This window comes from Bombus huntii, chromosome 16 (assembly GCF_024542735.1).
Source record: "Bombus huntii isolate Logan2020A chromosome 16, iyBomHunt1.1, whole genome shotgun sequence".
NCBI classification, from domain to species: domain Eukaryota; kingdom Metazoa; phylum Arthropoda; class Insecta; order Hymenoptera; family Apidae; genus Bombus; species Bombus huntii.
The window spans coordinates 1,241,482-1,256,986 of NC_066253.1; the positions used below are offsets into that span (position 1 = coordinate 1,241,482).

Here is a 15,505-nt window from a genome sequence, read left to right on the forward strand (position 1 = left end):
TATATCAAGAGAGCACAGACTATCCAAAGAAACTAAAGAATCGAACAACTTGAGAACTCTTCCTTTAAAAATTTGGCAAAGAGCTTTGAAACGATGCTTACCTGGAAGTGTATATTATCGGACTGTTGTTCGTTCTTCTGTTGATCGTTGGACGGTGGTGACGGAGGGATCATGGAATGATACCAGTCTCGATTCTCCTCTAGGTTATCCAGAATATCCCGAGCACCGGGATAAACCAATTCTGCCCAAGTTTCCCAAAGAGGATGGACAATGTAGTCTATGAAGCCGACCTGCGACTTCTCCACGGTGGGATTGTATCTGTCGCACATTGGGCTAATCACCATTTTCCTTTCGCGTTCTCGATCTCCTTGACGGAATAACTCCTCCATCAACCGTTGGACCCATTGTCGATATAAGAATAATGGTTTCGTGGGATTTGACAGATCAGAGCAGTGTACTGCGTTTGCTATAACCATTATTCGATCACTGTACGTTTTCAATACGAGAACGCCAGAGCCAGCAACTATTTTCGTTTCCACCGTGGTCTTCAATTCTGCTAGCAAAGTCATGTGTTTGGACATATCCGTGGACAAAACTATATCAATGGTCATCTTTCTGAAGATCCGGCGTTGCTTCTTCGTCAAGTTGCGGAGTATGTCACAGCACTCGTTCTGGAGCAATTTGAACGCCACTGCCAGATGATGGTTTTCCAGAACGGATTCGTCATTGTACATGAGAGCGAGCTCGGAGCCTAAAAAAGGAAAAAATTAAGGTTAACATTTGCTAAGATGCTACTTTGTCAAGATTAATGTTACATATTACATTCAAAGAGTATCGAGGAGCGATTCATTGAAGATTAATAAACTGGAGAGCTCGATTCTACACCAGAGAAATAATTCTGTGAGCTTCCATGAAAAACACACTTACCGATATTAACCAGGAACTGGTTGGTCAGTCCAGGATGGTCTACGTCGTGAATGGCTGCGGCAAACAGGGCAGCTGCGATTTCCAATGGTGTGAAAACGGACTGCAATTAGACAAACAGCTTCAATTAGCTGACCAGTATTGCTGCGCGTTAATTGGATATCAATCCAAGCTTAGAGAATATTAATTAACGCGAATCCCAAACACGTTGGAATACTATATAACGATATAATCAAACACATTACGAGAAGATGTCAATTTAAACGTGTAATTATCCAACTGTAAAATTCTTCTTCTAAAAGACCATACAGATATAAAGACAATTATTCTCACTAGAGAAAGGATCTTGAATTACACGTATAGAATCGTTTCCCAAAGGAAGAAAAGCTATTGCGTTGTTCTCTGGCACACGTTTAGAATTGTGAAATTGGATAGAACGATGAATGAATATATATATATATATTAACCTCGAGTGCGGGCGTGCTGAGCAGAATGTGGGTGGACTGGGTCACATCAGCCGCGTGCAGACTATTGTGGAAAGGATTCTCCTTGACGTAGTGATCCTCGAGGGTCGTCATGTAGTTGAGGAACGTCTGGGGCAGTATGCACATTGCCTTGAACAAATCACGGCTTTTGAAGATCGTGTACGTGATGCAGGTCAATGGCCTATTGTTGCTCAGATCGCCTAGCCGGAAGATGTCGATGCCCCATGTGTTGATGCTTAACAGAGCCTGTAACGATTATATCGAATTATTAGTAATTAGTTTACAATAATTAGAAAATAGAGAAAATACGAGTTTTGTAAAGATTTATGGCGACGAACCAGACCTGTGTTAACCGAGAGTAGGTTCAAGTCTATTTGCTAAATGTGAAGGTTTTCAGAGATTTTTAGAACGACGACGGTGTCTTCACCGAATTAATTATTTTTCTGTGTTATACAGGGTGATTGGTAACTGGTGGTACTGGTGGTGGTAAAAAAATTTTTTTTTAATTTTTCCACAACGATCTACAGTGAGATCCGTTATAACGTACCGGATGCGTACCGAGCGAAAATTCAAAGTCGATTTTCTCGAAAACAAAGCCCCAAACGGAAAATTTTTATTCTATATTTTCGACTTCTTTTTTCGCGTAGAATCACCCCCTTTCCGCTTGTACCGCCAGTTACCAACCACCCTGTATATCAGAGAATGGAATTTTTAGTTTTATTCTAAACTGAAGTTCTTAGCAGGAGATCATTACATTTTATTATAATGTTCTAATTCTAATGTTAGACCGTGGTCCTTAACTGCAAACCTGAAGAAAACTATTAGAACAACAGAGAATCGGATAGATCGATTTTTATGATTTTGTACCGAGTCATGTTTCTTCGCTAAAATTATTTATCGTTTGTTTTATTCGCTGAAATTCTTAAGATAGTTTATTTTCTCGAGAAACGTAAATTCTCTGTTTGTTATCCGGCTGGAACAATTAACCTTTTAGACAGTTTTTCGGCGGCACAATTAGCAATACTGCTCGTGCAGGATACTTAGCACCGGCACGCGATTTTAGAAGGTTTTTAATCGTTTGCCGAGCTCGTAAAGAAATTGTTAATGAATGGAAAGTTCCTTGTTTAACGTTAATTAACGTGTTCACAATTAATTCATATCCAACCGTGACCCTGAAAATATATACGTAACCACAAAATTGAAGAGATAATATAATCTCTCGAAAATTCTTCATAGAAATTATCAACTTCCTCGCATCGCTAATTATTATTTTTATAAACCATTTACCTATCTACGTGAAACGTATCAATCACGAACCTGAAATTAAATTGATCAGTTAAAACACTCGAACAGCAAATTGTTTATTATGATCCGAACTGAACGCCATAAATTTTAACACAGGCCCGGCGAAATCGATCATGATTGATTTAAACTTTTTTCAATCGTATCTAGCCGTGTTTTCTCAAAACAAACAGGCAGTGGCCAGTGTAGCGAACCAAATAAGGAGTTCGAAACCATTTCGCGACTCTGAATCAGAACGTGTGGGTTCAGGGACGATTCTAAGGCCTCGTAAAATTGGGCATTATTAACGAAATGACGTTTTATTCGACTAATCGATCAGATAATATTTCTATATTTTTCGTATATATGGTATTAAATAATATTATCTGTTTTTATTGTCAGTTCAGTTTATGTTTATTATTACTCGCAAACGATTCTGACGATCCTGTGTGACGCTGTACAATTTTATTATATTACAGTTAATTCATTAAAATTCAATATCTATCTCAAGTATAATAAAAATCATAAAGAATAAATATACAGCTATGCGAAGCTATTTTAATTATGTTAAAAAAGATGTAAAGCAAAGTAAAAATTCTAATACAATTTTAATCTGTCGTAGAATTCTACGTCTAATTCTTAATTCTACGTATCTTTTACTCTATTTTTTCAATAGAAGACAGTTAGTCAAATTTAATTTATCTGTATATTATTCTGATATGTAAAGTCTCTCTTCGCGTTCCAGTCTATCATTTCCATATGAAATAAAAAGCGGCGGGCCCTGAAGCCTCGTAAGGCGTGTTGCACCGGAAATGAAGAAGTTTCTTCAGACTCAGGAAGCGTCTCATCAGCATACAAAGCGGTAGCTGATTATGTGAAAGTCGTAGCTACTCTCCTCGCCAGGAACGAGGATTTGCATCGATTATGCAAAACGAAATTCTATTTTCAATTGTTCTTTGAATGGATTTGGAGAAACGCGGACTACAATCGGGTTCGCGCATATTTACTATAATTCACGAAACTGATTCAAGTTAGGTGGATTCTATGAATAGATACGAAGGTTAAATACGAAGATCAATGAAAGTTGTAACGTTATGTCTGTTGAACCGAGAGTCAAACGACTCGAATGGAATTTTTCTCGTTAATTCTCGTCTCTTTAATTCTGTGCGTAGTTCTCGTGTGGTTTGATTGTTTCGGAAATTTAAAATAGCTAAAGTTCACGGTGATACGTAGAAACAATAAAACTACGAGGAGTTCGTACTTTGGAGCTTGGAATTATTTTAGAGAAAAGCGAATTCTATCGGTTTGAAGATAAGCTAACATCTTTGTAAATAAACCAGGATTATGAAACGAATTTACATGGAAACTCGTGCAACTCTTAAAATCGCTAACAAGATGCAGGACCGGATAAACAATTTGCGTGAAATTGAAACTGCATACGAAATTTTCTCGTACACGTCTGCCGAATTCTCTAAATCGAACAATCGAGCCATTATTAGCGAAACAAAAGAATAAAATGTTCAATCGAAAAGAAACATTGCTAAAATATTGTATCTGTAATTCTATCGATATTTCGAATTTTTTCAAACTATATTATTCCAGAAATAAAGCAAAGGAGATTTCTAAATAAATGTGTCCTCAAAGAATAAGAAAATTGCCAGAAAATCTTCAAAAGACCATTTTTATTTTCACTAGGAACAAAGAAGTTCCTATATTCAAATTACATGCGATCCAGCCTGGTGAAAAATTCTTTAGCGGTGTCTCGCTAATTAAGGTGAAAACGACGATAATGATAACGATAAGGAATCGAAGAAATTAGGTTATCGTAGACTAGCGACCTCGTCCCAAATTTTTCATCGACGTACGTATGCTGTTTCGCGCACACGATCGTAAATATAGTCAGCATTGGCCTTTCGAAGAATCGAAATCTCACGGTTATCAGTCTCGCGATGCATCGAGTGCGTTCAGCATGGCAGTGTAAATAAATTGTTAGTAAAATTGGAGAAACAGAGGTTCGTCACGCTGTTTTGTATCTATTTTATTTTCATAGACGAGACAAAGTTTATCTTCTTCCTGTAGCAGTTTTTAATTAGCTGCGTTTCAATTGCCTCGACTAGTATACATTAGGTTGTCCGAAAAGTTTCTTTCGTTTCATAAGGTGATAATAGATGAACAACAATTTCTGTTTTATATTATTTTAACGAATTAGGTATGATCCATTTCGTTATATTTCTAGTATTATGTTCGTGCATAATGCGATAAACTAATATAAAACAAAAAACATTGTGCGTCTATTATTACCATATAAAACGAAAGAAACTTCTCGGACAACCTAATACTTAAAAAACAAAAATGAAAAAATTATGACAAAACTGAACAACAAAATTTGGATAGTCACTATGGTAGTAGTGAACGATGTTATTTCATTAAAAATTTTCGTAAGTTCGTAGTTGATCGATAAAGTATCAACGATAGTTCCGGTACAAATAAATAGCGATAAATTTAAATGTAAATAAGGATTGTAATAAAAAGAAAAAGCTGTTCGAAAATTCCATAAAAAGATCACGTAGCCACATTTACCAACGCTTAATCGATTTTTCAGCCGATTTCACGCGACACAGGCCAGCATAAAGGAAGATTTAAAAACGTGCACGGTGCTCTAACGGTTACGTATTTGGAAATGGATTTTGCCTATAAATGTTGCCAACTATTCTCGTCTTTAGCGCTATGTTTACTCTCTGTTAATTGAGAAACCAGGTAAATATTTAAAAGTCGAGGCCATTGCTCTCGACGCTGGAAGTTTCCTAGATTTATAGACTTCTCCGTGAAACTTATGCCAATAGACACGTGTAATGAGATAAGGATAAGGAAACGAGAGAGAGGCGAAGAACGATTTCCTTCGGTGCAATATTCTTCTTGAGTTTTATATTCCGGAAAATTCCCTACAATTTTGTTCTAGAATTTGGTAATTGGAGATACTTTTCTATTAATAGAGATCGATAAAATAAAATAAAATTTGCAGATTAATTATCAGGAATTTTTCTACTCATATCGCAGGAATATTTCTATTCGCGTTTTCTACAATTTTAATCACACATAGTAGAGGAATGTGAGATAACAGGAGGAGCAAGGAACATGATAGAAGTACTAAATGAGATTGGAGAAGGACTGGCAGAACTGAAAGCGATAATAGAGAAGAGAAGAGTAGCAGAAGAGGGGGAGGAACGACAGGGAGGGAGCACAGCAAGGAAGCAAAAGCCAAGGAAGGAACGAGCACTTAGTTATAAGCGTTAGATATAAGTTAGTACATAGAGATAGAGCAAGCAAGATGCAATAGATAGGTATAAACAGTAAATAATGATAGAAGTGCTAGAGTAAGAGAAATATATGTAATGTAAGGGCATTATAAGGGATGTAAACCGAAAGTCGTTCAAAGCCGAAAGGCATGGACTAAGAATAAATAAACAAATAAATAATAATACAATTTTAATGGAACAACGCATAAAGGGAAGAATACGAAACTGTAGACAGAAACGGCATCCGTAGAAAGCGCGAAGCCTGTCGAAACCTGAACAAGTGTCAGAATCGGAAATTCCAGGAAACATAATCGTGACATAAGTGTGTCGTGTCCCGGGACAGAACAATTCTATTACATAAAAACTCGAGAAATCTGTTACTAGCCTTTTACTTAAAACGAACATGTCCCGTTCAAATTCAGTCAGCGTGAACAGTTAGCGCGAAGCACAGTATAAAAGAAAATTATGTTACGTCACGGTTATTGCAACGAAGATTTTCATACTGTTGAAACTTCTCAAGTCTGAAGTTGACAGATAAAATAAATCAACATTAAAGAAACAAAATACAATTACTTGCAATTGCGAAATATCGAAACGAATACTTTTTCGCTAACCATATCACAAAACCATAATTTTACACTTTTTATTCTAAACTTGACACGATTCTACGTAAATCTCCAGTCTAAAAAGAATTGTATCACAACTATATAACTGAAGTATCCAAGTGTCTGACAAACGGCACCGAAGGGACGAACGTACGATGAAAAATTAAGTTACGAAAGATGTGCCATATTCCTGACTCGATAAAAACTCCCAAGGTACCTCTAGTACGAAGATATAAGACACGTGGCTGTGATCAAAGTAGCTCGATGAAAAAAAAGACGTTTAACAGCTACATGCAAAACTTAGATTGCTAAGCGTAGAATAGACACAGTCTTTGAGTCGTGTCAGAGATTACACGTGTTCCTGACTGGTGTCTAGCATGATTAATAATTAGACAAAAGGCGTGGAATTAACCATGAAACCGGCGAAGCTGAGCGGTATAACAAGCTACGTGATCCGATTTATGGTCTGGAGAATGTAGAGACCGAGACTCGGTGATCGTGTCTTGTGAAAATTTAATTAACGCGGATTCAAAGGCGGTTTCTCTGATCTTGGTCAAGAATTACGAGGTTGTCCCGAGGTTTGGACATACTTCAACAATTGAAATTGTCGAAAAATTTTCCACGACTCGTCAAACGTGCAACAAACTCGTTCTTGAAACGGAAAACTTGTTTCCGTAAAAGGATATCAAACTTTGAAAATCTCTTATCACGATCTTCTCGATTCTCGATTAATTAATTTTGAAATGTTAATTTCGAAATTAAGTTAGGACCGACATTGAAGAAAAATCGATTTCGAGATTAGTTTACAGTTAATTTAGAATAGAAATTAGTTTGGAATAAATTAACGCGGCACTGACAACGGAAGATTAATTTTGAAAAGTGAAACTCTGGAGAAATGTGTTTCTCCTTAAATTATTTTTCTCGGCGAAATAGCTGCCTAACTTTACTTTACAAATGCTTAGCAAGCACTGATACTAATATTTGCGATATTCGATCAAACACTCGGTTTACAGGAAGTTTCTCATGCGACTTCCAACTCCTGCAATTAGACTTTGAAACCGGTTGTGCTAGCGTTTTGCTCGAACGCGACACTTGGACAGGGGACACTGAATCCGTAATCGAGGTCTTCCGGATGAGTAGAAAGTGTAGGGTACCGTTAATTAATTTCGCTTTCGCGACTCTTGTTTCGCGTTCTGGGAACCACTTATGCAATTCTACCTGAATCATATCGGCCGAGTGGTTACTCAACAGTACAGATAGTTATCAATGACTTGGATGATTCATTGGACAAGTGCAAACGTGAGGAGATTACCAGGAAATTCTGAGATCTTGTCTCATCGATTGCCATCTCGCTCGATCAATTAAAATAAAAGCGTTTGCTTTTCTCGATAGCTGCGATTTTTCCATTATTGCGAATATCACAAGGCATATTTCACGGTAACCGATAACACGGCGTTCTCTTCATTTTCTAGTTGCGATTTTTATAGTTAACTAGTTGGCCTACGGCGGTCAACTTGTAAGAAAAATAACGCAAGAAACGTATAACAGAAGAGATAACTTTCCTTTACTGAACAAATTTTTCATACGGCTAACTTTAAGCGAGCTAGATAGAAGCTGCCAGAGCTTGGAGAAAAGCTGAACGAGATGAAATTAAAAAAATACTTCGTAACTCGTTACTTGTACACAATACGGATCCTGTATCATAATATTGTGATCTCTATTTTGCAAATCCATGGAACAACTCTTACAGTGTACAATTATCGATTAGCAGCAAGCCATAGTTCCACTTTAGATTAATAATTACTTTGCAGGAAACTTCCTCGCTACGTATTAATTATACTACTCGATGTTAAAAAAGTCGTTGAAAAACATTGCGAAACAACGACAACAAATAAAATATACTCGGTAGAAATAAAGCCATCTTTCCTTCTAAATTCGCATCTTCGAACTAAATGTTGCCAATTTCAGATCATCGAGGAGCGATAAAATGAATAGTTTAACAATTAATACTTTTAGAAATAAATAGTTGAAAATCGAACGCTTTCCCGTGGGATACGGAAAGATTTTAAAAAGAACGACGCCAAGTACGCGAAAACATCGTAGATTTTAGCTAATCTTTCTGCAGATTAATTCTAAACGAGTGAATTTGATTTTGAACGAGCGAACTCTCGGTTATTTGCTGGTTCGTCGGGATACGCGTAATTGTAAAACAAGACAGAGCTCTCTTACCTCGCCAAGTTCTTCTTCGTGAGGTGTCTCGACACCATGAAGCGGCACACGTTCCCCGGTGAAGCTGTTCGTGTGTGTGAGGGGTCGTTTTACGCCGCTTATGTGTGACATGGAAGCTGGGCCTTTTTGCACGCGGTCCTTTTTCTTCGCCTCCTTCTTATCTGCACTTCCGGCAGCTAAGGAGTCCTCGTCGGTCGGTAGAGACGGTATATCTACATCTTGTTGTTTATCTGTTATAACATTTTATTATTGTAACAATGATATGGGATAACGTGGTAAGAATATATGAACACTTGAGATCAAGAAAAAAAGAAAATGGTATAGAGAGATAAATAGTATACAGAAATTTGTTGGCGTTTTATCAGATTTGTTAAAGTTCAAAGCGACGTTTGTTTGATTCGCATTGCAAGATTTTTCATTATTCGATTTATACGCTTTGGAAGATGTGTTGGTTCTGCTTGGATCTGATTTGAGCTGCTGCCTTCTATTGCTATGATTCGGTTCGATTTGATTCTATTTGGTCGAAGGACTTGGTTTAATCTGATTTTGATAACTTGGTTCAATTTAGTTGGCAGAAGTTTCCGGTGGTTTGGAAAGTTGTGTGAGAAATAGGAAGAGTCTTTGATACGAAGCAACACGTAATTCTTAATCCTGAGAAACTATCGTAAGTTAAAAAAATGACTAGCATTTTACAATTTGCCAATTAATTCGTAAATAGAGCTGGATTTTCTAAATTGCGACGAGAAAGGGTGTAAGTCGCGTTTGCATCGACGTATAAGGCAGTTTGAGTAATTAAAAATTCTGATTCCTCGTTTGACGAGCAAGCAGAGACAAAGAGAGCGTTAACGGGATGAATGATCGTGAAACATGCGCGCGTTTACGGTGTTTCAAGGGCTCTTAATGCGTAAGAGCCTACGTTGCTCTCATTGTCCCTGGTAAATCTGCTCCTGGCGTCGACCTCGATAAAATCGCGAATTATCTTTTTCTTATAGTTTCACGACCGTTTCGTATTTCGTTGCAGACAAAGAATACAATTCCTTCCACCTCTTTCAATCATCGTAAAGAGTCTCGTCAAAGATGTAAGTTTATGAAAATGAAGTCACGAGCTTTGCAAAGGTGTATTTTAACTTTCAACTTACCGAGGAAGGTGTTGCAGATATATTCTGATATCTGGTTACCGGATTTGGACGATTCTGAGAAGTGTGACAGTTCCTTGTTTAACATTCGTTTAAACTGTAATCAGAAAAATATACTGATATTTAGTCGGCTGCCCTTTTTACCAAATAATTCTTCGATGCAATATTTATTACATTATTTATATAGTTATTTCATCAAATTTTTCATCGATTTGTTTATACAAAACCGTCGCAAATTTTCCTGGTTAAACAGAATTCAGAGAAATGTAAAATTCATGATAAAGGGAACATTTGAAATTCAGGACGATTCGCACAAATTGAACATTCACAGCAATTTTGTAACGACGTGTGTTAAAGAATAAATTGTTCCTTGATTTCCTCTAAAATCCTCTTAAATTAAATTGCCTCTAAAAAGACACTTAACGTTAAAATATTCCGAGGATTGTGTACATTTCTTTTTTGCATAATATCCACGTTTTACATTATATATCCCTTCCATACGATTTTCACAATCCGATCCTCGATTTCCGTCCATTTGTCGAGAAATTGTCCCTCGCAACGTAGAAAAAGCGTAGCCGATCGAAAATTAATGAAACAAAGTCGACGAAAACGAGAACCTAATCGACATCCTCCATCCCGATTGCCTGAAACTATCCCTTATCTCGCGAAATTTATAATATTTGCGTGTTTCGAATGAAATTTCCACACAGATAAGCGACGTGTGCATGTACCACCCTATGGTAGAATCGGTTGCTAACGACACAGCATTCTCAAAAAGATGAGTTGCATCGTTGTTTGTGTCATGACGTACGTTATCAGTTCGTCTGAGCTTTATTGCGACTCTTTATTCTCATCCATTTGAATGATTACGACGAGTATTCTTGTTGATGCAAATGTGACGAAGAATGGAGGAATAGGTGGACTGACCTGTTATCGAGTCGTCTGTTTCGAGAAACAAGATGCACCTTGGAAGGATTTGTACGATTTTGTTTGCTGGCTTTTCCAGCTATCGCGTGCTCGTCGTGTGATAGCGTGATCGGTGAATGAGTTTCTTTGCGAGAAGAGATATCGTAAGGGAATGTTGTTTTCAGAGGATATTTCAGCCTTCTGAAGATTTATATAGAGATAAGTATAACATATTTTTTATGGCACTGCATGTAATATATTGTGCGTTCATTAAGCGAAAGCTTGTTTCGGAGTTGGAGGAGTTTAAGTCGGTTTGATTGGATTTGAAAGAACTTGTTTGGAGTTTCTTTCATAAATTTCGACATCACTATAACGCGTGCTTTTTTTTAATTTCTTCATTTGAAACAGAGTTTTTGCATAAACTTTAATACGAATAATTGTCTTTTGGTTTGAAGAAGTTTGATTAGGTTTGAAGGAACTTTCTCATCGTTCCAATATCTGTCATTCGAAGATTTTGATTTAATTTGATGTATGAGGATCTTTTTCGTTTGAATTGGCTCGACTTAGTTCGATTTTATTGTCGGGACATAGTTGGATTTGATCTGGAGCAATTTCGCTTTGTTTTGATTCGGTGAAGTTCATTCGATTTGCTTTCAATTTTTTTTTTTTTTTTTTTTTGCAATGTTCGATTTAATCTTTCAATTTTAATTAATGGTAAAGCTAGTAATTCTAAATTTCGAGAACTTAATTTCCTATAATCTCTGAAAAAACTGAACTAATCGATGGAAGGAAACGTCCTCAGAAGTTAATTAGGTCACTGAGCATTAACTACGCACAATAAATTATCGAACGACCTTTCTCTCATACTTGGCTGCCTGTGTATCCATCACAAAAAAGCACACATCTGTTAATACCGGTTTCCAAAAAGAAGACGACTGTTCCTCGTTCATCAACGTCACCGTAATAATCATAAATAAACTAGGCTGAAATGCCAGAAAAAAAGAAATATCACAAAACTATGGAACTTAACGAATCTTAATTCCATTAATTAGCAATACAATTACATCGAATATACCAAGAAGAATAATATCACGAATATCTCGATCGAAGACAAAAGAAATATCAATTTAAACATACCACTGTTTAGTTTTACAAAGATAAGCTAATCGCATAACGTATTATGCAATTAATAATAATTATAACGTTTAGTTAAATCGTTGGTTAAATCACAGATAAGATTATCGATTATCGTTGCTGCGATTAATCTCGCGCGGATAATTTCTTGGCCATATGTCGGGCTCTGTGATTGCCCGATAAAGTTCATAATCGAGTTCATCGATTCGCGATATCCGTTGACAAGCTACGTCACCGATATATTATCGTGTGAATTTTTCGAAACTTCACGATAATTTATTTCCCATTTATTTGCTCTAAACGCTGGCCGTGTCATTTGTTTTTGTCGTTATGTAATGTTGAGATAGGTGAGGAATGAGTAGCGATTGAATATTTCAGGTTCAGTGTAAAGAAAATCGGATTGCAAACGATCCACGTTTAGGCTAAAAAGTAGTATATATGTAGTATTTTCAATACTCCTTCGTTTCTGTCTCAAAGTTAATATTTACAAAATAAAGATTTAAAGCATTCCTTTAATTTTATTTATTTTCTTAATTGTTAATATTTATTGAATATGTAGACTCTATTTTTCAAATATAGAACTATAGAAGGAGCTGTGGAAACACTCTGTTTCTAACTATAGCGTTTCATAAATACTGGAACCAGGGAACATATTTAGCTGTATGCTCATAAATACTTAATTAAAATAGTCAGGCTAAATATGTTCATCTTATAAGAGATGTATCTAAAAATATTTGAAAAATATTATAATGTATATTCCAAAATATAAATAAAAGATCTACGATATATTTAATCAGTGACATAATTTCTGAATAAAATCTGTTCTCAGGGATAATTGTTTAGTTAAATCGCAAGACGTTAAAACGCCTATTTATCGTGGCGTATCACAACTGTGGCTATGTTATTGCTGCTTCTTCAATTTTCCTGGTAAACTCCCACAGGGGGATTTCTTATCTTTCAGGTGACAACACTTTACCCTATCTAAAATCGAACGATGAGTAAGGATCGGAAATTTCTAAGATTGAATCATTGGAAAAGTACTAAGCCGTTCAATTTACGAGAAACTTAGTCTAATAATTATCTTTATCGTGCGTCAATGAAGATTTAAGAGAAGACAGCGGTCTTTTTTTTTTTTTTTTTTTTTTTTTTAGCTACGATGGATATCCCGAGTGAAGTATAAAATGTGAGAGATTCGTGTGATTTCTCTGCAATTGATTATAAATTGTTAAGTTCATAACGCGGCTAAATTGCGTGAAATTGTACGATTAATTAAATTTTTCTAATAAAATCTTGTTCTAATTCTATGATATCATTTCACGAACGATTTGTAGAATTAATAAGAACAAAAATATCACGCAATATCGATGCAAGATTTGCGCCACTTCTCGATCTATTTATAAAAAATAATCACGATACATGGACTTAATATTAATGCCAAGAAGATAATCGATTCTCACCTAAGAATTTAAGGCATTTTTGGCAATCTATGATAATTAAATCTAGACAATACGATATAAATAATAAATGAGCTTAAATGATCGAGCACTCGAGTGCACATGATGAGCACAAGATCGATCTCGAAATATATTTCCTTCGAATGATCAAAAATAGAATATTTCTATTTGAAGTATAGCGTTAAAGTTTTATCCCGTAAAAATTCTTTCATTTATCTGACACTTGACTAGCTAAAAAAATATTTCAGCTACAAAAACAAGGATTATTAAAAGTATTAATGTATCAAGAAAGCAGCGTTGAGAAATTGTTGAATCTTAGGTATTATTGCAAAATAAAAATAAATATGAATTCATCATATTTGGATTCCAAAGAAGCATTCTTCTTTTATTATTTATTAGCTACTTATGAAGTATTAAAAATTAATTAAATGTTCTGATTACACGACCCGTGACACATCTATCTTAAATATCCTGTAAGTCGATTGATAACACTTATCAGTCATGTTCTTAAACGTTTCCTTTCTTTTCTTTCTTTTTTTTTTTTTTTTTTTTTGAATTTTTCTTTCTCCAGATATGCCAAGAAGATCAATTTTGGCAAAAGTTTTGTCAAGTAGATCACTCGATCCTCATTTCGTTTCTATAAAATATGTTCCATAAAAATAAACTTTCTTCTTGAAACTTGTCGAAGTGGTCACCACTACTAAGAAAACTCTACATCTGGTCTTTTTAGTTTTCTCAAGCACTGAAGCCATCGATAGCGTACAGACAAAAGACTGCGACGAAGACAGACCATAAACATAAACACAGCTAGCTCTTACTTATAATTACACTTCTATTTAAATATATCGTCTACCTTACAATTTATCCACGAGTTCCTCTGTTTATCGAATAACCTCAACAAAACTGACTTCTCTAAAAATTTATATGTAATTCCACTTGATGAATGTTCCTAACGAAACTAACCTGCTCAACATTGTATTTTTCGATAAAACGATAATATCCCATATTCGCCTGAAAATAATCCAAAGTTTTTTACAAAATCTCAACTAAAACCAACTAGCACCGCTCTACAAAATTCCTCCTGATAGAACAAAGACACGAAGCTTCAAAAAAGGAGAAACAAAGCGATCTTAGTCCGAATCGATCGATCATCTCCTCGTGACCACGTTATTTTTATATCTTGAATTTTATATTTTATATCTTGAAATCTGTCTGGAGAGCGCCGATTTCCTTGCTTTATACTCCAATCAAAAGTCATTCTCTCCTGCGACCCTCGTTTCGTAGAAAAATTACGAGTTAGGGCGATAATGTTCGAACGGCCGATAAAATAATAGCCGAGATAGTCTAATCCATTGCGATGTATTTTTGTAAATACTGGCATAAGACAGATAAAACGCTGACTGATACCTATCTGGTTGGAAAACAAGATTCAACCAGCACGTAGATGTAGATAAATCGATTGACTCTGGGGCTTCGCAGAAAGTTTGATCGACCATGTGACTCGTTCCATTGAAAGGAATACGATTGTCGATATTTTACTACCGATTCGAGAATACGTGGTCGCTTCATCGTTTCACTTGCCCGGCTCCCTTTGTACGCAAATTTCTGACGTCAAGCGGAAGATCGTTATTCATCGTTTTTCGGATCCTTCGTTGAAGAATGATCGCTTCATTCAGACATTCCTTTTCCCAGTATCGAGTCTATATACTTTTGTTCGAGAGCTTTTTTATTAAATGCGCAGCATATGTGATGGCACAATGGACATTTAAAACAGGGACTATTGGATCCCATTAAGCGGCGCTTTGAAACTCCTAACTATTCGTTTTAATTATTACATTCATTAATCGTAAATGCGTTATTACAGTTTTACAGTAAAATTCAAATACCTTTCCAGGAGATACGATTGGAATTTTCTTACTTCTTTATATATTACCTCAACGTTAGCTTTGGATGTTAATCTTTGTAAGAAAAGTTGGTTTCGTTTGGTAGTCTTATTGGAAGAAAATTATTGAAAATAAAAAAGTAACGGGAACGTTTATGCCAATAGTTTCTTAG

At 35.8% G+C, this 15,505-nt stretch overlaps 1 protein-coding gene across 11 annotated transcripts in view; it reads right to left on the reverse strand.

Annotated features, from left to right (window-relative positions):
- The window catches only part of LOC126874826 (cAMP-specific 3',5'-cyclic phosphodiesterase-like), a 175,011-nt gene that overhangs the window by 2,279 nt on the left and 157,227 nt on the right, over nt 1-15,505 (reverse strand). For all 11 annotated transcript variants that reach the window (XM_050637270.1, XM_050637272.1, XM_050637271.1 and 8 more), the window contains 5 exons: nt 9,960-10,053; nt 8,821-9,050; nt 1,392-1,655; nt 928-1,027; nt 102-751 (listed from right to left, as the gene is read on the reverse strand). In XM_050637270.1, the coding sequence (XP_050493227.1) occupies nt 102-751; nt 928-1,027; nt 1,392-1,655; nt 8,821-9,050; nt 9,960-10,053 (1,338 nt within the window). The remainder of the gene's footprint in view (nt 1-101; nt 752-927; nt 1,028-1,391; nt 1,656-8,820; nt 9,051-9,959; nt 10,054-15,505) is intronic.